The sequence below is a fragment of the Molothrus ater genome, chromosome 3 (assembly GCF_012460135.2).
Source record: "Molothrus ater isolate BHLD 08-10-18 breed brown headed cowbird chromosome 3, BPBGC_Mater_1.1, whole genome shotgun sequence".
Classification (NCBI taxonomy): Eukaryota; Metazoa; Chordata; class Aves; order Passeriformes; family Icteridae; genus Molothrus; species Molothrus ater.
In genome coordinates, this window is record NC_050480.2 from 21,247,399 (window position 1) to 21,271,464 (window position 24,066).

At 36.5% G+C, this 24,066-nt stretch overlaps 1 protein-coding gene across 1 annotated transcript in view; it reads right to left on the reverse strand.

The window, feature by feature from the left end:
* Positions 1-247: 247 nt before the first annotated feature.
* The window catches only part of CENPF (centromere protein F), a 35,214-nt gene continuing 11,395 nt past the window's right edge, over positions 248-24,066 (reverse strand). Inside the window, exons 8-20 of the mRNA XM_054514330.1 lie at positions 23,446-23,571; positions 21,693-21,821; positions 20,023-20,145; positions 17,298-17,433; positions 13,361-16,806; positions 10,560-12,854; positions 9,855-9,995; positions 8,646-8,822; positions 7,742-7,903; positions 6,254-6,440; positions 5,074-5,550; positions 3,598-3,791; positions 248-1,045 (exon numbers count right to left, since the gene is read on the reverse strand). Coding sequence (XP_054370305.1) covers positions 845-1,045; positions 3,598-3,791; positions 5,074-5,550; positions 6,254-6,440; positions 7,742-7,903; positions 8,646-8,822; positions 9,855-9,995; positions 10,560-12,854; positions 13,361-16,806; positions 17,298-17,433; positions 20,023-20,145; positions 21,693-21,821; positions 23,446-23,571 — 7,794 coding nt within the window. The 3' untranslated portion in view covers positions 248-844. The remainder of the gene's footprint in view (positions 1,046-3,597; positions 3,792-5,073; positions 5,551-6,253; positions 6,441-7,741; positions 7,904-8,645; positions 8,823-9,854; positions 9,996-10,559; positions 12,855-13,360; positions 16,807-17,297; positions 17,434-20,022; positions 20,146-21,692; positions 21,822-23,445; positions 23,572-24,066) is intronic.

The following is a 24,066-nucleotide window of genomic DNA, read 5'->3' on the forward strand; positions in this document are numbered from 1 at the left end:
GGAAGAAGGGATACCAAGAGACAGAACACTAGCTAGGCTTGTAAACTGGATGCAGTTGCCATCTGGTTCTATATTTTAGTGTTGCACTTAGAAAATAAGTCATTGTTTCATTTTGAATCATCCAATAGCGTTTGCCACATTTTTACTGGAAAATAGTATTTTTAGATACTTTAGTAAGTTTATTTTCCATTTGTAAATCAACCATTAGTACACAATAAAAATGACAATTAACTACATGGCAAAATGCAGCCACTTTTTCTATGTTTTAATTTTTTTAACAGCTTTATAAAGAAGTATTTACAGAAAATTTTGCAATTACATCTAAAAGGAGGTTGTAGCCAGGTGGGGGTTGGTCTCTTCTCTCAGTTAACCAGCAATAGGACAAGAGGACACACAGACTCAAGCTGCACCAGGGGAGATTTGGGCTGGCCATTAGGAACAAGTTCTTCACAGAAAGAGTGATTGGGAATTGGAATGGGCTGCCCAGGGAGGTGATGGAGTCACCACTCCTGGAGGTGTTTAAGAAAAGACTGGATGTGACACTCAGTGCCATGGTCTGGCTGACAAAGTGATGTTAGGCCATAGGTTAGACTCAATGACCTCAAAGGTCTTTTCCAACCTAATTGATTCTGTGATTCTATAAAAAGATCAGTTATATCTGTTCACTATTATTTCAAAATCTTGTGTGACTATTGGTATTAGTAAATATTCACAAAGAAGCTCTGCAGAACCCATATATCGTTATTCATTGGAGAAGAGAAAATGGTACCCTCCAGATAGTTCTGATACTTATTTACAAACTGGTTTTGATCACCAGTTATTCTGAGTAGTGACTAACTCAGATTTACTGCACCTTACAATTTTCTTTTTGCTCATCTTGCTCAGATAATCCTTGTTCATTTAGGGAATTTTTTGCTTTGTGCATTGTGTGACTCTCCCTAGTATTATCAGAGAGAGGTTTTGGGGATTGTTTCTGCAGGCAAAGCGGTGACCTTGATGTAGAATTCATTGGTGGAAAAGCTTGGGACCGCTGCTCATCATTTTCCTGTAATGCAAACAAAAACATCCTTGTTTTACTGGTAACGGAAAACCATATTAGCTTTCTGCCTTGGGTTGAAAGACTTGCTGCAAAAGACTAAATATTGGGAATTTGCAAAAGACATAGCTTTTTGGAAGCAGAAAAACATATTTTTAAGGCATTTATCACTCTGAATACACAATACAGTGAGGCTTGATAACTCTTGTTTTGTTGTGGTATGAGATGAAATATCTGCTACACTGCTGGCAAGCTATTTTCCAGTAGCAGAAAAAGCTACACAAGGAACAGACAGTACTATTAAGCTGTTTACTAAAGTACCTGGTAGTGTGTACCAAGAGCTGTATTTAATTTTTTCTCTACATATTCTGCAAATGTAAAGCACAGGTGTCACTTTTTTGCTGACATCTGGGCAGAAACCACTGCTTTCACATTTTGACCGATGTGCAGTCAAAGCACTCAATTTAAATTCTACATTAAATTCACACAGAAAAGTGAATAAATTTGCATATGAACATGACAGGCACTTTTTAAGCACCTTGAGAAATTTGCAACAGTTTGAAAGTAGGTATTTGAAATAAAGTAGATGCAAGTATCTGTCAAAGAGAAGGAAACAAGGTTTACTTCACTTTTAAAACAAGACACACCATTTACTGTATTAATATAAAGCATGAAACAACACCTTTTAATGGTTTCAACAAATGATGAAACAATATGAGCAATTCCTCCAGAAATCCCTAATGTACATCATCTTGAAATAAAACCAATACACATTCAGCAGTGTCTGAGAGGAGGGCACAAATTCCTGGAACTGATGACTTTTGCGTATTTACACTTGGGGGGAACAAAACCAACACTGGAATTTTAATAACTGCGATCTAGTTGAAGGTGAGGAGTAGCCTGTCCTTGGACCTAGACAATACAAGTTTAGACAAAGAGGAGGAATGTTTGGGAAATCCCTCCTTCAGTTAAATGAGAAAATATTATTATTGATTAATTGTTTCTTGCTATAACCCTGACTATGGTCAGCAAGAGTCTACAACAAGCTTATACCATGCTGGCAGGTGATTACTACACAACTTTCTGTGACTGAGGCTTCCTCTCTGTTTTGCACTACTCAGATTCTTTACAAGGAACACCATTTGTTTCTAAGTTTATAGGGAAACAGACAGGAGTATAAATAAAATTTATTGGCATCACTTAATGAAACAGTAATAAAACACAGACCTCCGGGCAATGCCTGTAAGAAGCAGCAACTCTTGGCAAGTGGGGTAATTATCCCTTGAAACAACATACACAAATTCAGTGGATTCACTCTCACTGCAAAACACCAATTTTCTATTGCTGTAGCTCCAAAACATTATGGGTCTGATCTGATTTGTCTTCCCCATGGTGCTTTCTGGCCTCAAAAGCTATACATCCACTAAACTATGTGGCATTTGCCTTTACTTACTTTTGGTATCTTGCCAACATACTTTATGTGCTAATACAAAATAACTGGACAAACAAAAAAAAAAAAAAAAAAAAAAAAAAAACAAAACAAAAAAAAAAAACAACCAAAAAAAACCCCAAAGCACTATGGTGCAAGATTCTGCTGATTGTCAAGAAAATACTTTTGTGTAACCTGGCAAACTGGAAGGATTTTTATCTACTGACATATTTCTGTGTAGCCCTCATACAAAGGCTATCAATAACTATTCTTTTATTGCTCAACTTGAGATAACATGGTTACAAACTCTGGAGGAAGTTTTGGACAATAAAAGGTTCATTTCTGTCCTAAAGTTGGAACAATTTTCTATAATCTGCAAAGTATTTACATCATCTTAGAAAGAACACATTGCTCTGATATACTGTGAAACATTCAGCAATGTGTAAAACACAAAGCTAATGTAAACTTCAGTTACTAACCTTTTTTTTAGTAACAGTCCACTTTCAAAAAATAACTGTGTAATATTTATTTGTTTTGATAACATCAAAATCTGGTAAGCATGACCAAGCTGGTCTAGTGGAAGGTGTCCCTGTCTGTGGCAGGGAGGTTTGAATTAGCTGATCTTTAATGTCCCTTCCAACACAACCCACTCTTTATAATCCAAATGCTCCCTAGTGACACATTTAATAGCCTCCCTACATTTAATAATGTATCTGTAGTTATTCTAGAAATTCCAAGAAGAGCTGTTTGCAGAAAACTTCAAGCTCAAACTCCTAAAGGTTAGTCTTTTTGCTGGTTACTTTCTCTGCAACCTAAGAAGTTACAGTATAAGGAATATCTGCTCTTTAATATCCATTATAAGAAATTGAAAACATACCTGTATTGAATTTACATTTCCCACTGGCTGTTCCTATGAGCTCACAAATAACAGCACATGAACAATTTGCACATTGATATTATGGTAAGACCTATGTCATGTTTCAGTCATTCAGTATTTATGATCTTCACTCTATTTTTGAGGAACATAAAGAATGGTATGTCCTCAAATTCACTTGGCAAGATGAATATGTTTAGTGAATGCATTAAGTCTTCCCGATGACTTTCATACCCAGATAAAATTTTTCCAAGTTACCTTTTGTGGTTTGCTGCCACCAGGTGTCAAAGAGCAGCGCTCACCAAGATGGTCTGGTCTGCACTTCTGTGAGTCCTGTGCAGGCAAAGGCCTCCTCTCACTTGAGGAAGCCAGATGGGGACTGGATCTGAGGTGCAGCGTTGTTCTGCGTAAAATGTAAGGGCTGACCTTGCCCCTGGGGATGTCAGCAAACCCTGAAAAATAAACAGCTTCTATAAAAACCTAAAGCAATCACACTTCCTCAAATGGATTTCTTTTTTCACAATAGGAATAAGATAGCTGATTCAAATAAATCATCTGTTCCATTGGAGAAAATGGAACAAAGAGATTGCTGAATAGATCTTGCATATTCCAAAATTCAAATGCAAAACTTGTATATCACAGAGGAACCATTGAATTACAAGAGCAATTCTATAGAAAAATAAAAAAAAAATCAAACAAGTGTTTCATCTTTTTCTTTATAAGTACATTATTATATGGAGAGCAATTTCAAACTGAAAACCATGGTATCACGATACCATGATATGATGCTCTTGATTTTTAACACTTTTCTCTGTGTAGAACTATTTATGTATAGACTGTTTATTATCTCTCTATCTAGCCTAAAAGTCAAACATGAACTGGCACGTATGTCCTCAGAACAGGGCTACTTTTAGAAGATATAGTAAGAAGTGAAATGCAAATAATGTTTAGCTTTAGAAATCCTGACTTCTGCGAGTGACCGCCAAAGTTGAGGCTATTCAGTATCCTTATGGTTTGTCCTTTAATGATGGCAATTACATTAATTATAAAGAGCAACTTAATAGGTAGTTGAACTTAGAAGATATTTTTCAAGCCCTGAATTGTGCATCTTCTCAGTTACCCTCTGCTGCAGTGAACCCTTATATGGAGTACCAGGCTGCCTAATTTCATGGCATTCGCAGCAGACAAAGAGAACTCTCATGAAGATGAGAGTTAATTAATTAATCTTCTCATGAAGATTAATGTCTTACTGCTATGGGCAAGTCAGTTTCAACTCAGGGAATTTTAGTCGATTTAATGTTTTGCAAATTAACACACTTTAATTACTGGTATTGAAAGAAATAAAAGCCTACAAATAAGCAAACACTTGGGGAACACACATGGGCTTCCCTCCAGACACCACTCCTTCCCAGTTTCTGGTCTTCACTTGCCTCACTGCACACTACACCTGTGAGTGAGGTGATGGGAGCACAGGAGACTGCCAGGATCACTTAACTCTTAGCAGAATGGGAATTATTAATCCACCAAAAATGTATTCTGCTGGTCTAACACCAGTGCTCCACAAGCTAACTTGGCACCAACTGCCACATCTCATTGACTCCTTTCACCTTCCATCACGATCACCAAAAATGTTTGCGTAGTCACCAACTCAGAGTGAAAGCCATTCAACAAAACAAAAGAGAAAAGCACACCTGCTGTGCTCAGAGAACATTTGCCTTTACAAGACATAAATACCTTTTTGCACTATTTCTGGAAGCCCATCCAGCTCACAGTCAGTATTGTCTGGACCCTGCAGATTTTGAGAGATATCACACTTCCTTTTCTTTTTCAATGAAGTCACTGGAGCAGGAGATCTTGGTTCTCCATTGTCTTTCCTGCTGTCTTCACATCTCTGCCTTTTACTTGAAAGCTTAGTGGTACCTTCATCTGACCTGTCTTTGACAGAGTGTTTGCTCTTTTGTGTTAATGGCTTCTCTGAATTCAGCAAAGGAGTGCTGACAGCATCACTCGCTCGCTGTTTCAGCTGAGTACTCAACAAACTGACTTGTGTTTTTAGCATCTCATTTTCTTCCTCTAGTTTATGATATTTAACAATAAGAGAGCAGTATTTCTCCAAATTCTCATTTGCTTCTCTGGTCTTCACTTCTGTAGATTCCTGCAATTCTTCCAATTTTAACTTAATTTCTTCTGTAATGGCATTATCATCAGCATCTTTTCAAAGAAAAACATGATTATTCATATAACTGACATAATAAAATATGCATATGTAAGAATTCATAATGCAACGGTCACGAATCTTTTAATTACACATGTTTTGTAACACTGCAACTATAAAAAAAAAGACTGTGAAACAAATTTAGTAGTATGATAGACATAATAATGTCCCTGTTAAATTGAGCACAAATACACAAATTGTGAAAAAAATCCTTGAGCAATGCATGGGGAAATATTTTCCTTCTCATTTTGTAATTTCTGAACACTCCATTTGCACCCTTAACTTGCTTTAAGTATCATTTATAATACAGTGCATCTCATGAGGTGAACTAAAACATTAAGAACAGAGCATGAGAATCAGAGGGAAAAGCTTGCTGGAAAATGATAAAAGAACTCACACACGACTTCATAAGAAAAACATCCCTTTTCTTCCTCAAGTCACTTACACCAAAAATGTAAGATTTAATAGATTTATTCAGAACCTAGTTTTGTTTCCGAGAAAAGAAACAACACTTTTACGAGGAAAAAGATTAGCTAGATTTTAAAAATGTCTGACATTTGCACTCGTAACTTTTTATCCTAGTTAAGAATAATGCTCTGTACTAGAGCTGCATATGCAAGTGGACATTTTAGGGAACAAGAAAGTTTTACAGATTAATGCACCACTATGAAAGCATTAAGACAATCTAGATTCAGTTACCTTCTTTATTATGCTTCGCCATAGCCAGATTTTCCTTCTTAAGCAGCTCATCATGTTCAGCTAGTTGTTTCTGCAACTTTTCCTTTTCCTGTTCCAGCTGCTTGCAGGATTTCATCCACATCTGCACTTTACTGTGGGCATATTCATTTTCCTTCTTCAGCTGAATTATAATGTTACTATTATCAGCCTAAAAATAAGAAATTCAGTTATTTCACCAGAAACATAATTCCTCCTTTTAAACATTATAATATCAAACAGAGTAACAGAATCACTGAAGTTGGAAAAGGCCTCCAAGATCATCGAGTCCAACCTTTAACCAAGCATCACCACATTAACTAATTCATAGCACTAAGGGCTACCTTGAGCTGTTCCTTCAACCCTCTCAAGGGTGCCAACTCCACCACTTCCCTCAGCAGCCCCTTCCAATACTTTACACTGTTTTCTAAAGGACAGAAATTCTTCACAATGTCCAACCTGAACCTTTTACCATCCCATTGATCTGGTACCAACCTGTGTGCAAATATCACACAGTGAGCACAGCCAGAAGCCTTCTCCGCTACACTGACACTACCATGGGTACTGTTTACTGGCACACATCCACAGGACTTTATCCTTGGACTGCTCTTATTAACCAAATTAACACCACAGATGAGAGCCCTAAGAAGAAAGAACTGTTGAGCAAGATGAGCATTTTGTAATTCAGTGTTTACTTGCATGTAAATTGAACTGACTGTTTCTTCAAGAGTGTGTTTATGGAGACAGTAATTCCTGAAGTGGGAGTACAAAGCTGGAGCCAGAAATCAATCACAGACAGAAGCAGCACCAAAATAGACCGAAACCACCCAGAAAACAAGAAAAATGCAGGGATAGGATTATTGGTACAGAAGTACAGTATATGTACAGTGAAGCTTCATCTGTGCTACTAAATAGCAAACCAAGAACATGAAGAGCTGTTCCCAGTTATCGGTAGCTCACAGTATGTGGAGCTCATATTCCAGCATCCCTGAGGACAATTCTGTAAGAGAATTACACTAGTTAAGACCTGTAATGAGAATTCTATATAAAATGGAACTGAAAAAGCTGAATCAAGAGCAATCTATCAAGACTAGTGCATAGAGATAGACCATGGTACATTTTTCCATCAAAGTAATTCACAAACACAAAATAGAGGCACTGCAAAGTCTCTCTGAGTGAATTCTAACCACATTTTAGCTCATCTACAATGCTCACTGTAGTCAACGGTCTGCTGTGTTTAGGTCACAGAAACCAGTTCTAGGTGATCTCAGTCATGGCACACAGAACAGAATTTTTCTAATGCACATCAATAGTAACTATGTTTTCTCCAGGCTCTATGTTCTCTTTAGTGAAAGAAAGGCTGTACCAAAGTCAAGCCACAGTTCTGGAGCACTGGTTCCCAATCCTATGTTTATTTCACTACACAGTGTCTGGAATCTCATGCAATTGGTCATACTTAAGGGTTTTTCTTACCTTAGTTTTTAGGAGTTCTCCTAAGGACTGATTAGCTTCTTTAAGGGAATTATTGAGCTGTTCTTTATTTGACTTCAAATGCTCAATTTCCAGTTTTTGCGAGCTGATAAAGTGCTCCAGTGAACTAATCTTCTCATGACAGGCCTCAATTTCTACTTCATTCTAAAGAAAGAAAATGTGCCTAATTACTATGATAGCAAAAAGGACACAGAGTTTCATTTTAAAGATGTACCTAACAGCATATCACAAACCCACAGGAATTCCACAGCAAATTTAATAATTATGTTTTAAGGAGTTGAACATTAAAAGGGTAATTTGTCTCAAGTATGTATTTTCAATACTAGAATCTTGCCTCTAAGAAAACTGTCAGAAGAAAACCCTTATATTTTACTATAACTTGCTTTTACATCTACTTTATATTAATAAGAATGAAAACTACTAAGAAACAATTATAGTAAGTTATTTGCCTGTGTTCAGCTGGCCTCAAGCTCACAGACATTTCTACAGTTAAGTTGATGGCTCTTGGCATATAGCACATCTGACAAATGTATTTCCAACAAATTTGTCCTTATATCCTGAACTGGTTGAACTTTCTTCCCTCTTCCTACTGAAACAACCATTTCCTGGATTAAACATACTGTTGCTTTCCCCTTTTCAAGGTTATAGTCCTAGTGAATTTTTATATAGATTAAATGCTTACTGAGTTGTGAGATAAATTAACGTTTTAGAGCTTGTCATACGGAAAAAAGTTAACACATACTAAGCTCCAAGGTAAGTATATGTAGGTTTTGGAAATATTGTTAGCAAAGACAAATTCTTTTGCAATAGGATCAGCAAAATTTTCTAAAATACATAGAACTCAATTAAAAACTCACAGCACTACTCTTCCTATTTTCTGACTCACCCTTCGGTTTGCTTCTGTCAGAGCATCCTGATGCTCTTTCTCTGCTTGAAGTAGTCTGTCTTGATATTCTGATATCTCTCTTTTAATTTCACTTTCTTTTTCTTGTAGTTGATTCTGGACCATCTCCAAACACCTGGCCAGTTCATTTTTTTCTGAAGTTGTGAGATGCAGCTGTATCTGTAAATAGTAATAGTACATTTTTTGGTATTTGGAGTTATCTCAATGGAGAAAGAGTTGACCCATAAAACTGTTTAAATCTGAAGCATCTTTGAATTTTCCAAAACAACTTGGTAAGAAAAAATATTCAACAGTGGCTGAACACACTATAATCAAAGAAAAGAACACAAAAGGTAGGACAGGAGGCAAAGGAAGGTTCACTTAAAAGAAAACAAGTACAAGTTTGCTAACAGCATTAAATCAAGCAGCACTGCCAAAATCAAAGTTTAACCTCTCCAAATGTTGCTCCCTCTGAGAATGACTTGAGAGGTTAAGGGTCACTTCTGCACCCTCTTTAAGATGAAAAAACTTTCTAAGCATTTTCACCCATTGTTATAACTACTTTTTGACAGCTGGCCTGTATTTCCATTTAGGATTTCTAAAAGTTGCAGAAATATCTGTTCTTTTCCCAACCTACTCAAAATCCTCCATGCCACAATAGAAACAAGCCCCTGGTTATAGAGTTTTTAAAATAGTTAGTAGGTTAGACGACCACATAAACTGGTTTAAAGACATAATATTTTTCACAAATAAAACCTAAAGTTTTCTAGATGATAAAATAGCCTCTAAGAATTAAATGCAAACAAGTTATAAACAAAGGCTCCAAAAACTGTTTCTTCCTTGACTATATCCTGAGTTAAATTAGCACAATTGAAACACTGAAAGTAGTTTTGAGAAATGCTGAATATTTATCTGCCCTCCTCAGTCTGGTGATTGAAAGCCTGTAGTAGAGAATTTCTCAACACTGAAAAATGTCTAGATGACCAGCAGTGGACTTTATGCTAAGAAAACATAGTTTGGATGGAAGGAGGAGGGGGAAAAACTACAAAGTAATCATTTTCTCTCAGAAGAGAACATTGGATTTTTTGAAATTTGGAAGCAATAACCTCTAATACTGTACATTATCACAGATCCCCTTGACCAGCCTCCACACAGGTACTGTACTTGAGCATCTGCTTTGAACACAGAAATCACGCAGATGGAATAACTTACTTTGTTCTTTTCTGAATGTTCTTGAACACATTGAATTTCTTCAGCAAGCTTATTTCTTTCTTCCTGTAATTTGGCAATCTTCTGTTCAGTATTATTTAGCTTGACTTGCAGCTCAGTTCGACTTTCAGCCAGTTCATTTACCTGAAATAAAATTTTCCAGAATTATTTTTAATACATGTGTCATGACTGCCAAAGAATGTACTTACATGTAACAAGCAGTTCTTAAGATGGATTATTTTATTCCCATAGTTGGTCAAGTTTTAAACAAGAGTCACAACAGGGTAATGATGTTTTCACATGGCAAGTGCACTATTGTTATTTCACTTTCTTTGGAGCTTCCGAAGTATTTATTCCAAAGTACTTATTGATATGAAAACTCAGTCACCCAATACCAATTTGTTCTTCCTCCTTTTCTTCCACAGGAAAGAGGAAACTATCCTGCATTATTTGATTGCCTAAACCTCTACTTTCAAGTTACCTTCTCAGTCATCCTATGCAAAACAATGCCCTGCTTTCCAGCTCTGTAATTTCAATGAAAATTTATGATTGTATGGAAAATGTAATTTTAAAATAGGATGTTTCCTGCAAAAAAGTTTGAGGTTAAAATTATTTTAGGATTTAATTTATTAAGGAAGTAGTAAACCCAGAGGACACTTTATCCTTCCTCCTACAAAGGGAACTCTGCCCTAATGGAAATTATATTACCTTTTTACATAGAGTGTTCTTTTCACAAAGTGTAGATTCCAGTTCCTTCTCAAGGTCCTTGTAAGACATTTTTAGAACATCCAGGATATCCGGAGAGGTTTCACCATCAGAAAAACATCGCTCCTTCAACTTCAACTCAGCAATCAAGTTCTGCAGCCTCTCTTTTTCCTGGTGGCAGCATTTAAGTTCATGCTGCATGTGAGTCAGCTGCAAAGGCAGTGCTTCTGTTTCTTTCACCTGCTTTTCAAGAGCACCATTTTCCTGCACCTTTTCATTGAGCTTTTGTTTACAATCCACCAATTCTTGAAAAAGTGCTTCTCTTGCTTGATCCAATTTGATGTTTTCATTTTTCATTTCCTGACATTGCTGTAACAGCATTATTTTATCTTGCTCAAGATGAGCCACCTGATCAACCAGGACTTGTTCTTTTGCTCTAGCATCTGCTTCCTCTTTGCATGAAAACTCTAACTTCTCACTCTTATCTTTGAGCTCAGATCTCAGCAATGCCAAAGTATTTTCAAGCTCATGTTTGATTTGTATCTTTTCTTCCTCCTTTTCTTCCAACTGCTTTGCTGTAGTCAAATTTGAAGACTCTAGTTCATGGAATCTTTCTTGCATTTCTTTTAAATCTTTAGCCAAACACTCTTTTTGTGAGGTGAGGACATCAATTTGTAAGTTGGAACATTTCAGCTTTTCAGTCATCTCTTCCATCTCTGTTGCTAATATTTCTGCCTCTGCTTTGGCAGTCTCCAATTCAATAACTGTATCTTCTAGATTTTTCTCTGACATCTCCAATTCCCTTTCAAGCCTCTCTATTTTATCTTGAAGAGAGTCAGCTTTCCGTTCATTGTCTCTCAGCTTTTCAGCAATGTGACGTTTTTTCTTCTCATCAGACTCAATTTTTACTTTCAGCTTCTCAATTCCACATCTCAATTGGTCTGCTTCTTTTTGTGCTGCGCTGAGTCTTGCGGCAAGTTCTCCTTTTTCCATTAACAAGCCTTCCAAAGATTTGGAAAGCTTTGAATTTTCCATTTCTGATGAACCTAATTTATGCTGCATCGTTCCCAACTCTCTTGCAATCAGCTCTTTTTCTTTCTTTGAATCTGCTGCTTCATTCTGGAGTTTTTCTTTTTCTATGGTGAAACATACAGCATCATTTTCTAAACTTTGCAGCTTCTGAAGAAGACTGTCTTTTTCATTGGATAATTGATTTGCATCAGATTTTGCAGCCTCAAGCAGATTTGCTTGTGTCCTCACTTCATGCTCTAACCTTCTAATGAATTCAGTAGAATCCATTTTAGTTAACTCTAATTGTTTTAATTTCTCTTGTAGATTTTGGTACTTCTGATCCAGCTCTTTTTTGCTTTCAGACAAAATACTCAGTTCTTGGCCAATATAGTTTCTCTCAGCTGTGACTGAAACAAGGTGCTCTTGAAAGCTAGAAATAGTTTTCAGATTAACTTCCCTCTCCCTTTCTAATTGCTGACATTTTGCCTGGAGCATTTCAATGTCAGGCTCTATGAACAAGGCATGGTTGTCATTATTAACTTGCTCAGATTTTGGACTCCCCCGCCCATTTTCAGCTGCAAGAAATTGTTCCTGACCAGCTCTCTTGGTCATTTCTACATCTTCAAACATGTCTGCTGCATTAGGCAATCCAACTTTACTTATCTCCAACTCAGACTTTAGGTTCTCAGGTTCTTTTTCTGATGAAACTACATGAAGAGATAATTCCTGCTTATTGACAGAACTGGATCTGTGTTTTTCATTTATGCCACAGTTTTCTTCCTTAACAGCTACAGTAGCTTCCTCCAGTCCTGCAAAAGCTGAGCTATTTGAAATTATTTGTGCCTCCTGGAAGTTCATTTCCAAGTTTGATTGCTCAACTCTTATTTTCAAACCTACATGGCTTTGCTCTTTTTCTATCTCATAGATCAGCTTCAAATTTTCATCAGTCTGTTGTTTTGCCTCTTCCTGAAGTATTTCAGTGGTATTTTGATTTTCACAGAAATAGCCAGCACTCAAAACCCCATTAGTGGAAAATGACAATGCACTGGCATGGTCTGAGGGGCTGGTTATTTTTCCTGACATATTTCTACACTCATGTTCTCCAGAAATTTTCTCAGTGTCATCTTCCATTAATCTTGCTTCCACAGTCTCAGTTTCATTTTCACACACAAAGGCATCTCCTGCAGCCATTTTCTCAATGGGGATTATTTTAAGACTGTTTTTCAGAGCTGAGTTTTCAACAGGCACTCTTAATTTATAAGGAGTATTCTTTTCTTGTTCTATGTTCTGCAAGGGATAAGAATCAACCAGTTAAAAAAAAAAAGAGGGGGAAAGAATACATATAAGAAAAAACAAGGTAAGTTTTAAAACTTTTCTTAAACTAGTAAAGCTCCTGCTCTTATGCAAAATAAATAAATACTCCTCCCTACTTTACAGTCTCCTTTCTTACAGAAATGTTTGACACTTGTTTATGCACACATCTTTGGCCAAAAAGATTTAAAGGTATTGAGGGAGAAATTTTAGATAAATTTGCTGAAAGACTATGTGCAAAGATACCACATCCTTCTGTATTCTGGGAAAATAGGTGTCTACATGACAAAGTGAATTATTATTAGCATTACTAAAAGGACAAGGATTACTGCTCAAGTATGGATTATTTTTCTTCTTTCTCCAAAAAAATAGTACTGCTTCTGTGAGGCACAATTTTAAAAAGAATATTTGCAGTAAAAAATCTGGGTGACCACAATCAAAGGATTGACATAAAACTCATTTGCATGACAGCGATTACTTACATTTTCAATATCTGTGCACAGCAGTGAATGAGAACTTAAATCAAGGACCTGTAGTTGGAGTCTTGCTGCTTCCAGCTCCAAAGAGAGATTCTCAGTTTGTTTTCTTTCTGCTGCCAGTTTGCACTCCATCTCCATAGTCACATTATTCAGCTTCTGCTGCCATTCTTCCTTTTCAGATAGATTTTGCTGTTTGAGATGATCTATTTCTTTCCTTTCAGAAAGTATAATTTCTTTCAGCTCTTGTATTTCCTCATTTTTCATATTCTCTTGAACATGAAACTGATCTTCAAGCACCTTGATGGACTTCTCATATGTCTGACAGAGCATCTGAAGTTCTTCAATTCTATTTTCAAGGTTAGATTTTCTTGGAGTAATACTACTGAGCTCTCTAACAGAATCCAAATTGTGATCATTATGACACTTTTCAACCAAAACTTCTGTTGCATCCTCTGAAATCACTTCTACAGAACTGTCTGTCTGATTCATTCCCTCTGTCCATTTGCATGAACCACTGTTATGAGAATCAGCCACCTCACTTACTTCTAATAAAGAGGGATTTACAGAAAGGTCTGAGGAAGAATCTGTGGCGTTAGCTTCATCCAATTTAGGTAGCGTGTCATCTTGGCTGGATGACAGTGACACTTGCACAGACTCTACATGAGCACTGCTCTGACTTGTTGACAGTGAAGAATTTTCTGCTTTCAGTATTTCAATACAAGACTGCAGCTCACATATCTTTGAGCTCATACTACTGTGCTGTTCATATAATTTTAGGTGTTCATCCTGGAAAGTCAAAAGCTTTTCTCTTACTTCAGCAAAGTGTACTTTAACTTCTTTGCTGGACAATTTTAAATCTTCATAGTCAGAAGAACTGCATTCTTTAACTCTGAAGGGCACTTCCTCATTATCAGGAGGCATTCTCAGATCACTGTTATCACTTTGATCCATAAGTTCTTCGGGAAGAACAGCTTTCTCAGCTTTTAAATTGCTATCTGCAATCCTTATATCATCTGTCTCCTCTTCCTCTTTATTAATACCTGTGGTACCATTGGTTTTAGCATTTTTCAATCCAGAGGCCAATGCAGTATTTTCATTCTGCAACCTCTCACACATTTTCTCAAGCTCACTCAGCTGGTTTATTGTTACCTGCAAAGAGGATGCCAGCAACACTGATGAAGGACTTTCATCTATTCCTTTTTTGCCACAATCCTGGGAAATGTCACAGTAATTATACTCCAATGAGTGGCCATCTTCCTCTAATACTGTAAGTGAAGAATCTGCATTTTTCAGTTCTTTAACAGACAGTAGTTCTTGCTGCAGTCTCTCTTTCTCTCTCACACTTTTCTCAAGTTCTACTTCCATGCCTTTTAAAGCCGTCTCCAGCTGCATCACTTCTAACCTGCAGTTTTTTAGAGAGATTTCGCTATCCTCAAAATCCATCTGAAGAAGCTCAAGTTTAACCTGGTATTTATTCAGCTCAATGTCCTTTTCTTCCATGGACTTTCTCAACTGTTCTGAACAGAGGCGTTGTTCACAATTAACATCACACATTAGAGGTTCATTTTTTATGGGTAGTTCCTTCCCCAATTGCTCCTTTTCTTGAAATACAAAGCCACATTTCTCTTGCATTGTATTTTGTCTTGTGCTGACATTTAACCTTTCCTGGCTTAAACAGTCAAGCTCCACAGAAGGCACATGTTGGATGTTGGAAAATTCTGACTGCAGTTGCTGAAGTTCATGAACCAAGTTCGTTTTTATTTCTTCTGAGGCTATAAGTTTATGTAAGAGATCTTTGTTCTCACTAAGTATCTGCTTCTCTTGTTCTAATTTTGCTTTTTTTTCATCTAATTCAATTGTCTGCTCTCTCAGCATGCTCATAATTTTTCCATTTTCTTCTTCTACTGATTTATACTTTGCCTGCAAAACTTCAAACTCTGTTTTCATTTCTTCTGTTCTTGATTGAATACGCTGTCTTTCCTCCTCATGTTTTCCAGACATATCAGAAATTATTTCTTCTTTTTCCTTTAAACTATCATAAATATTTTTATTTGCCTCCAGTAAAGTTATTTGTTCTTGCTTTAAAACACTGCTTAAATCCCTAAGGGCTGTATTTTCTTCAGTAAGTTCACCAATTTTTTTACTGTATGAGCAAATCATTGAAGACATGTCCTTCTTCTCTGAATCCCATCTTTCAGACATGAGCTTCAGCTGTCTTAGTGACTCCTCAAGCAATTTATTATTGATCTTCAAATCCTGAAGCTCAACTTCTCGGTTTTCTAATCTTTCATTCAAAGTTTGCAGTTGCATGTCCTTTTCCTCAAGAATAGCTGAAGTTTTTTCAACTAATTCCTGACGTGCTGAAATATCTGCTTGCAAATTACTGATGTGCTGCTCAGTTTCTGTCATGAGGCTTGTGTACATCTGTTCTACTGCAAGTAACCTTTGCTCTGTTTCACTCTTTGTTTGCAGTAAGTCTTCATACTGCTGCTGCTGATCTGAATTAAACTGCTTTTGAGCTGCTAAAGAACTCTCAAGAAAAGAGATCTGCTCTTGTAAATTGGCCAGATCCTTAGTTTTTCCCATTTCTAGAAGAGCTCCGGCATATCCATGATCCAGCACTCCAGTGCTGGAGTTAGTTGCTGCAAATTGCAAATTCTCTAAAGCAGTCTTATCCTGCCTGCTTTTAACTTCTCCATCTTCTGTCATTTCTGAAGTATCTTTTGCTTTTACAAGACAACAGATTTTTTCATATTCACCAAGCAGGTCATGATAGCACTGCTCCCTTTTCAGTCCTTGACTTGCTGCCAATTGTAACTTTTCTTCTACTTCAGCAACTTGGTTGGTGAGCTGGAATATTTTACAGGACATATTTTCTATCTCTTTGCAGTACTTTTTATCAGAACATTCTGCTTTCTGCTTAAATTCATCAAAAACTTTTTTTTGTTCTTCTAATTGTGCACTTTTACATTCCAGCATACCTTTCAGTTCTCTAATCTCTGTGGATTTCCTGTCACTTTCGGTTTGCATCATTCTAAGTTTCTCACTATGCTCATGATTTTTGCTTTGCTGACTTTGAAGGGAACCCTCCAAGTCATTAATTTGAGCCAGCAGACCTTCCTTTTCAGACTTAAGTTTATTTATAAGATTATCAGTTTCATTTTTCCATTGAGAAAAAACAGTAGCCTCTTTTTGCAGTTCTTCACATTCTCTTTGCTTTAATCCAAGAAGTCTCTGCAAAGCTTCTGATTCTCCCTCCATCTTACTTATTTTACAGTCTTGTTCTTTAATATGATTATCTTTTTCCTTAAGGAGACCTCGGGTAGACTCTTGTTGCTTTTCCATGTCAGCTAAAGCTATTTTCAGGGTCTCCAATGAAAGTGAGCTTTCTTGCCTTTTAAATTTCTCTTCCAGTAACTTCAGTTCCACTTCCAGAACAGCATTCTTATCTGTAGAAGAAAATACCATCAAATCTTTGTCAGTCAATACTGGCAAGTCTTCTGATAACTTTCTAGATGAGGTGATACTATTTACTTCTACTATTTTCAATTCTCATTCTACTGCAAAGCATCACTCTTAAGTGATGCTCCTTCATCACTGGATGAAGGATGTTTATATTACTTTAGGCTGTCGGGCACTACATAAAGTCAGCTTTCCATAAAGTAACTGCTAAACAGAAGTCTTCTATTTAAAAGAGATTCTATGAAAACAAATTTGCTGATAAGTTCAGTACATTTTGATTCTTTTCAAAACAGCATCACTTCAGGAACCGAACATGTTCACAGACAAAAAACTCATTTTCATTGACAACAAACTCAATGTTCTTAAAAAACACTAATCATGTCCCACAGTAGAAACTTTTTACTTAATTCACAATGAAACTTACAGCATTGCAGGAAACATCCAGAAACAGTTCTGTAAATTTAATATCATAACTCACTTTTCATCTCTTCTGCAAAATTTTGGCTTTGCTTTAGAGATTGCTTGATCATATTTAGTTCTTCCTCAAGCTGGTGGATCTCTCGTGATTTCTTTTCAAGTTGACAATTGAGAAGATTTTTCTCCTGCTTCACTTCCTAAACCAAAACCAAATAAGGCCATATTTCATGTAAATTGATAAGGAGGTCAATGGACTCAGTTCATTTAAATCAAACTAAAGATATTCCATTAGATCCTGTTAAGACTTTGGGAATCCATGCCCGGGTTCCTAAGCACTGCTTGGAAACATAAGCTGAATTTTTTATTCTTAGTGAATTGACAGCATCAGAGAGATGCTGCCTGTTGATGCAGTCAGAGTGCTCCTCTTAGCATAGAACAAACAGCTCCACATGACTTCACAGAGGAGATGGGACAGGACAGATTCTACAAAATCTCAGCTGATTAAGTCAGGCTACTTTCTCAAAGGAGCTCAGTAAACAAACCCCTGCAATGGCATCAAAATTAACATGAAATGTGTAGATCAGATTTCACCTGCCATCTCATGTAGAGACAAATTCTCTTTCCACTGAACATCAACAATGTGGCAACATCGGTCAATTTATATTTAGAAGTGCTTACACTTTCAGATGGTTGTTTTGCAATTAACAGCACTTTCTTTCAAATAAATTGATTTTTAAAAATTCCAAACAAGCAAACAGAATAGACTATGACCACCACCAAAAAACACTGTGTAACTACATCACACCCAGGAAACCAAATTCAAGCTCTTTCAAAGAGACTCAACTTTGTTCTCCAAACTCTGGCGCTCTGGACAACAGATGCCACAGAACTGGCATGGTCCAAATGGAAACAGACTGTCAATTATTCATCCATTTACTACTAGCAGATGGGCATAGGATTCACAAAAGCCAAGCGCAAGAAATGGAAGGGTCTGAATGGAAAAATTAAAAGCTTGCTGGCGTGGCAGGGTTGTTTTTGCAACAACATAAATAAATTACCCTCAGAACATGATTAAAACTGTCACTGTCACTAACAGTTGTCTTCCCTTCTACTCAGAGCCTTCCCTACCCACACTTTAAATAAAAAAATCCAGTCAGATATAAATTTAATGAATAAGCTTTCTAGCAATCTTAATAAATTTTCCAAAAAGTCCAAGCATCTAAAACCCTTGCATTCAAAGCTGCAATGCACGTACATGAATTAAACTAAGCCATTCATTACAAAACCTAGGGTGGTCTATGGAAAGAAAAACAAGTTTAAGGAATTAAAACGGCTGAAAGGTCCAATTATTTCAATTTGGTGCAAACATTCCCAATATCCGTAGAATTATACATTGGGTTGGAAGGGATCTTAAAGGTCATCTAGTTCCAATCTCCCTGCCATGGGCAGGGACCTCCCTTGCTAGACTAGGTACAGAATTTTTTCCTAGTGTCTAATACAAACTTACCCTCTGTCAGTTTGAAATCATTTCCCCTTGTCCTGTCACTACATGCCCTTGTAAATAGTCTCTCTCCATCTTTTTTATAGGCTCCCTTTAGGGACTGGAAAACCACAATTAGGCCACCCCAAAGCTTTTTCTTCTCCAGACTGAACATTCCCAATTCTCTCAGCCTTTCCTTGTAGGAGAAGTGCTCCATTCCTCTGATCATCCCCTTGGTGGCCTCCTCTGGACTTGCTCAACAAGTCAACATATGAAAGAGAACCACTCAGCTGGGCCAAAACCATGCAAAGTGCTGTTCCAGCAATAGTCACATTCCAATAGCTGGGAATGTTCTCAGAAATTGCAGTCTACCAGCAAGAACATACCTAAATTTTCACACTACACTAAACCCGTACAAATGTTCGTGACAATCTGAACAAAACCCACTATTTTACTTTAGACTTTTGCAGAGAATTTTGAAGAGACTATGCCAGGTTATTTTATATCTGCTGATAACAAGTGGTAACAAGCAAAATGAGAGTGCTTAACAAAACCAAACTGCGACACAGATTACATAGGTATCCAGCTGGTTTTCCTACTTACTGCTGATTCTCCAAATAAAGGATAAAATTTCCATTGAGAGGTCTCTAGTGGCAAAACTGGATCAATTTCAAGTGTAAATGTTCCAGTTGCCACAAAACCAAAACAATATAATTGAGAAGACAGAGGAGACTTTAAAGTGAAAAGGTTTCTGCATGTATGAAGCATACAGAAACTTCTCTGAATTTACCTTCATTTGGGAGAAAGTTTTTCCAGCATTGCATATTTATTGGACTGTCTTATTCTAAGAGAGAAGCATTTTTTTTAAAAGAGGAAATAGTATTCGTACAAAGTCACTGTGTTTAACAGTATCAATCAAAGCAGCAGTCAATGATTCTAGAATTTACTTTCAAAATCAAACATGCATTTACTATTTGACTTTTATTTCAGAACCAAAAGGAAGAATCTCTTGAAACACAATTTATTGTTTTAAAAAGTTCAACATGAACTAGAACCATATCATCAGCATTACAGCATGAATCCTAACCACACACCTACTGCAGAAACTGCACTGATTTCCATGATGTTAGGGAAGGCCTCATTTTTTGTTACAACTAGGATGAGTTATTAAGATAGTCAACAAAAGTGTTTAAAGATTGCTTATGGGGAAAAACACAATTGTGAGCACATGCTCCAGAGTATTAAGTATTTATAAATTGCTGATGTATGGTACTAATTCTGCCAAATACTCCTCAGCATTGCTCACCTGAAAGCTTCTTGTCAGGTCGGCTTCCTTAGCCTGGGCTGCTGATAGACTCTGCTCTGCTCTGCACAGCTTCTGGGTGAGATCACCAGTGTTGTGTTCCAAGCGTTGTTTTGCTGTCATTACCTGGAAAACCAACATTGTAATCACAAGAATGACTTCTTTTTTAAACTCCAATTCTTGAACTCAACATTTTGCTACAAAATGAAACTACATTATTTTATCCCACCCTGAACCCAAGGGTTGCTTTACTGGTGTTTAGAGAAAAGTTGCTTATTGCCTTTCCACTCCTTTGCTTCTGACCAAAAAGATGGGATATCTTAAAATAGATACATTTATAGACTGTCTGAAACAAGATTAATTCATCCAACTTGCAGCTACATCACCACAATGATATCTGTAGGACAGAAATGAGATTGAAATACAATTGGCTTTTTGCTAAGCTAAGGGAATCAAAGTTAGGATCATAACTGCAATTACTGCTCTGTTGACACAGAGTTTTTTAAAAGTGAACAGGTTTTAACTCTTTGAAAAGAGTTCTAAAACACTCCAGATTAAAAGAAGGAAATGACACTAGTGGGTCAAAAAAAAAAGATCTATTCCTAGGTCATCAAGTAAATGATCTTTCTTTGAGAAGGAAGTAAAAGGCACTTATTATCCTCTCAATTTAATCAAATTTTCAGCAAGCATATACAAAAGAATATGCATATAATAAAGAAGCCTCCAGTAAAAACTTTTGACTGAATGTAGTCCCACAGCTATATTTCTAAAATAAAACAAGCCTGCCAGAAATCTGTTGGCAGTTTTAGAAATGATGTTTCAGTTTAGGATGCCTGCAAACAGGGCTTCTCAATACATCTTTCAAGAACATGTGGCCCTTTTTAGAAAATCAGTTAGCTCTGCTGCTTGAGAAATGCTCTCAAGGGGTTTTGGAGGCTTTTAAATGTTCCTCTTTTCTGATCACCCACTCCTGAGGCCTCTGCTGCTTTTTAAACTACTGAAAATTAGGAGTTTGTGACAACTGAAGTATTTTAAAAGGTAGCTGCTGCCAAAGCTGTGGAAGAGCTCCTTCATACTGATCTTCTTCCTTACACAAGCCATGACACTCAACTGCTTTTGTGGAGAACCAGTTCAGGGAGTTAAACTGATAGCAAACACTTGGTTCTGTATATGCATATGCTAATGTAATTTTTCTTTGCTTTTTTTATCTCCTCTATCAGCTCTCCCCAGGATCACATGAGGAGTGCATGGCTAGGGTATATGAAAATGGGACTGTTGTTCCAAAGGGCAACGACCTGTTGGTCAGTAGCTCTCTCATCACACTACACCTCTGCATGATGTTTTTTTTGTTTGGGCTTTCTTTTTTTACATAAAGTTTCTAGTGATCAGCCTTAGCTGCTCCTTTCTCAGATTTATTTTACCTGCGCTGCCTGCATTTACATCTTCTTCCCTGTGAGAAGTGGAGTAGCCACAAACTTTTAAAAGCCTATAGTTCACATTTAAATACAGAGTATTTTGGTAAGAAATTATAAATATAGAACATCCAATACATACTGTAAAAACATCAAGATGCCACATTGATTATTTTTTTGCTTTATGTATAAGTAAGGCAGTGCTGTTGAGACAACTAAATGCCACTCTAGTAGTGGATTTTAATGCTAAAAAAAGCCTACTTTGTCAAATTCTGCCTGTAGAACATTGAAGGCATTTTTGGCTTGCTGTAGCTCCTGATTCAGTTTGCTTCTTATCTGGTTGCACTGCTGATCCAGTGTTTGCAAGGCACGCTGCTGACAAGACAGTTCCTAGAAAACAGTGGCAGAGAAACAAAGAAATAAACACATGACCAAAATAAGTCTCTATTTTGGTTACTGCAGAAATAAGAAATGATTTTTATCAGCAGGTACTCCCTGCTCAGGGACACTTGTCTTACACAGCAAACAGTTTAAACACAGCTTTAATTCATGAGGCAAATGCCACACAGGCAAGAATGACATTAATCCAAGTTATGTCATCTGCTTAAGAACTTAATTACTGTAACATTCCTGCCACAGAAAGGGAAAAAATTGAATCCAAAAGTTATGAAAGTAATAGTGTTAAAAATTTTCATACTAAAGGTAAATTTCACATTAGAATTACATTCCAGTACAAGTAGACAAGTTCATCTCTGCTCTTACTTACCATACTATAAGTTAGGAATATTGCACAAATTTTGTTGCAAGAAGATGCAAAACAGAGCCTTTAAATAGGACTTGACAGACTAATATTATAAACAAATGAACATTAAACAAACATTTTAAGAACCTGTAACAGCTCACAGGTTTTAACCATTGCAGAAAAAATGTTCTCAATTAATGGCCTTGCTGAACAATTTAGAATGGCAGTATGTGGGCTAACATATTAATCTTATGAAGGCCTTTATTTAGCTAACTAAAAAAAGGAAAAACCTGGACAGAAGGTTTATAGGCTTCAACCCATCTTTTGATTATTACAATGATGCTACAACTATTCAAATGCAAAGATTGATTGTCCCAATTTACTACTTCTAGACAAGGTTCAGTATCAATTTGAGATCCTGAGGTAGCATCTTGACTAACGGACTTTGCAAAATCACTTTTTCACTCAAGAGTGCTGGAAGCAGCACTGTTTATTGGCTACCCCACAAGCACTTCTCTGCCAATTACTTCACCTGTCTGGACATACCTTGGAGAAAAGGTTTCATGTTAAACATTTGACACAACAAGCAGTCTTCCTCAGGGCAATGCCCTTATATTCAATCCCTAAAGCCAACTTAAAATGCCCATCTGAAATATCACTATCACTTCTGAATCTGTGTCTTGGATTTCCTAACACTGATTACTTTATTAACCTTAAAAAGAAAAGCACAAAGAGTTTAGTCCTAATCTAAATCAGTATTAATGCTGTTAATACTAAATATAACTTCATTACAGAAAAATTCCAGGCATAGTGCTATACTTGTCTCTGCAAGAGCTGGCATGAAGGAAATGAAAGACACTTCTGTTAATTGACTATATTAACATCTTATGAGCATGAACCAAAATTAGAATAAGAGATAGAATCCTAGAAGAAATTATTTTCTTCTGTGTGAAATGCATGCAAAATTAACTCAAATTCCAAAGAAATAATTTAGTTGTTTACTAAGTTTGAGCTCACATATACATAATTTTATGAAAAATGGAGCCCAGTTTCTCATGGATTTTCATCTCATTCTATCTCTCAAACATGTTCTCTATTTTCCAGTGAATACTATCCCCATTATTGCTATATTTGTTTTCCATTTTTTCAATTACCTTTGCAAATGGTACCTATCAAATGTGATTGCAACTAACAGAAAATCAGATATACAACATAAGCCAAGTGACTTCATCTCCTCAAGAAGTCAAAGTTAAAAAGTTCTCCTTGTCTTACCTGTTGGAATTCTTTTTCCTTGGCCTTTATTTTCTGTTCCAAAGACTGACGAGCGCTCTCAGCATTTTGTCTCTGGCAATTCAGTTCTTCTGATAATCGCTTCACCTTTTGCTCCAACATTTGGACCTACAATAATTTAGTTATCAATCATAAGTGTTAAAGGTGCAAGTGATGTTTCATTTAAATATATAAGCTCTCACACAAAAAGTTCACTGCTGTCAGCTGCAATTGTTCTAGCATTCATATATTCACAGTAACTCCAGCTGGTACCATATAAATTCTTAGCAATCCAAAGTACAAAACTCATTCATTCTTCCTTATGTTAGTGAGAAAATGTGTGTGTACGTATAGAAAGAATATATATACTTTAATATATATGTATTAAGTGTGTATGTGTATACATGAGTGTACACACACAATAATAAATACATCTTTAGATGATATATAGGAGAACATATCTTTATATATATTTAGATAATAAGAAAATCAATGATTTTGAGAAATAGATTTTTTGATAGATTGCATTTTCAGTACCTCAGGTTACTACCAACTAAAGAATGACTGCTAACTGCTAAGCAACTACATGTTTAGGCTGAAAATGAATGGATATTGCACAGAATT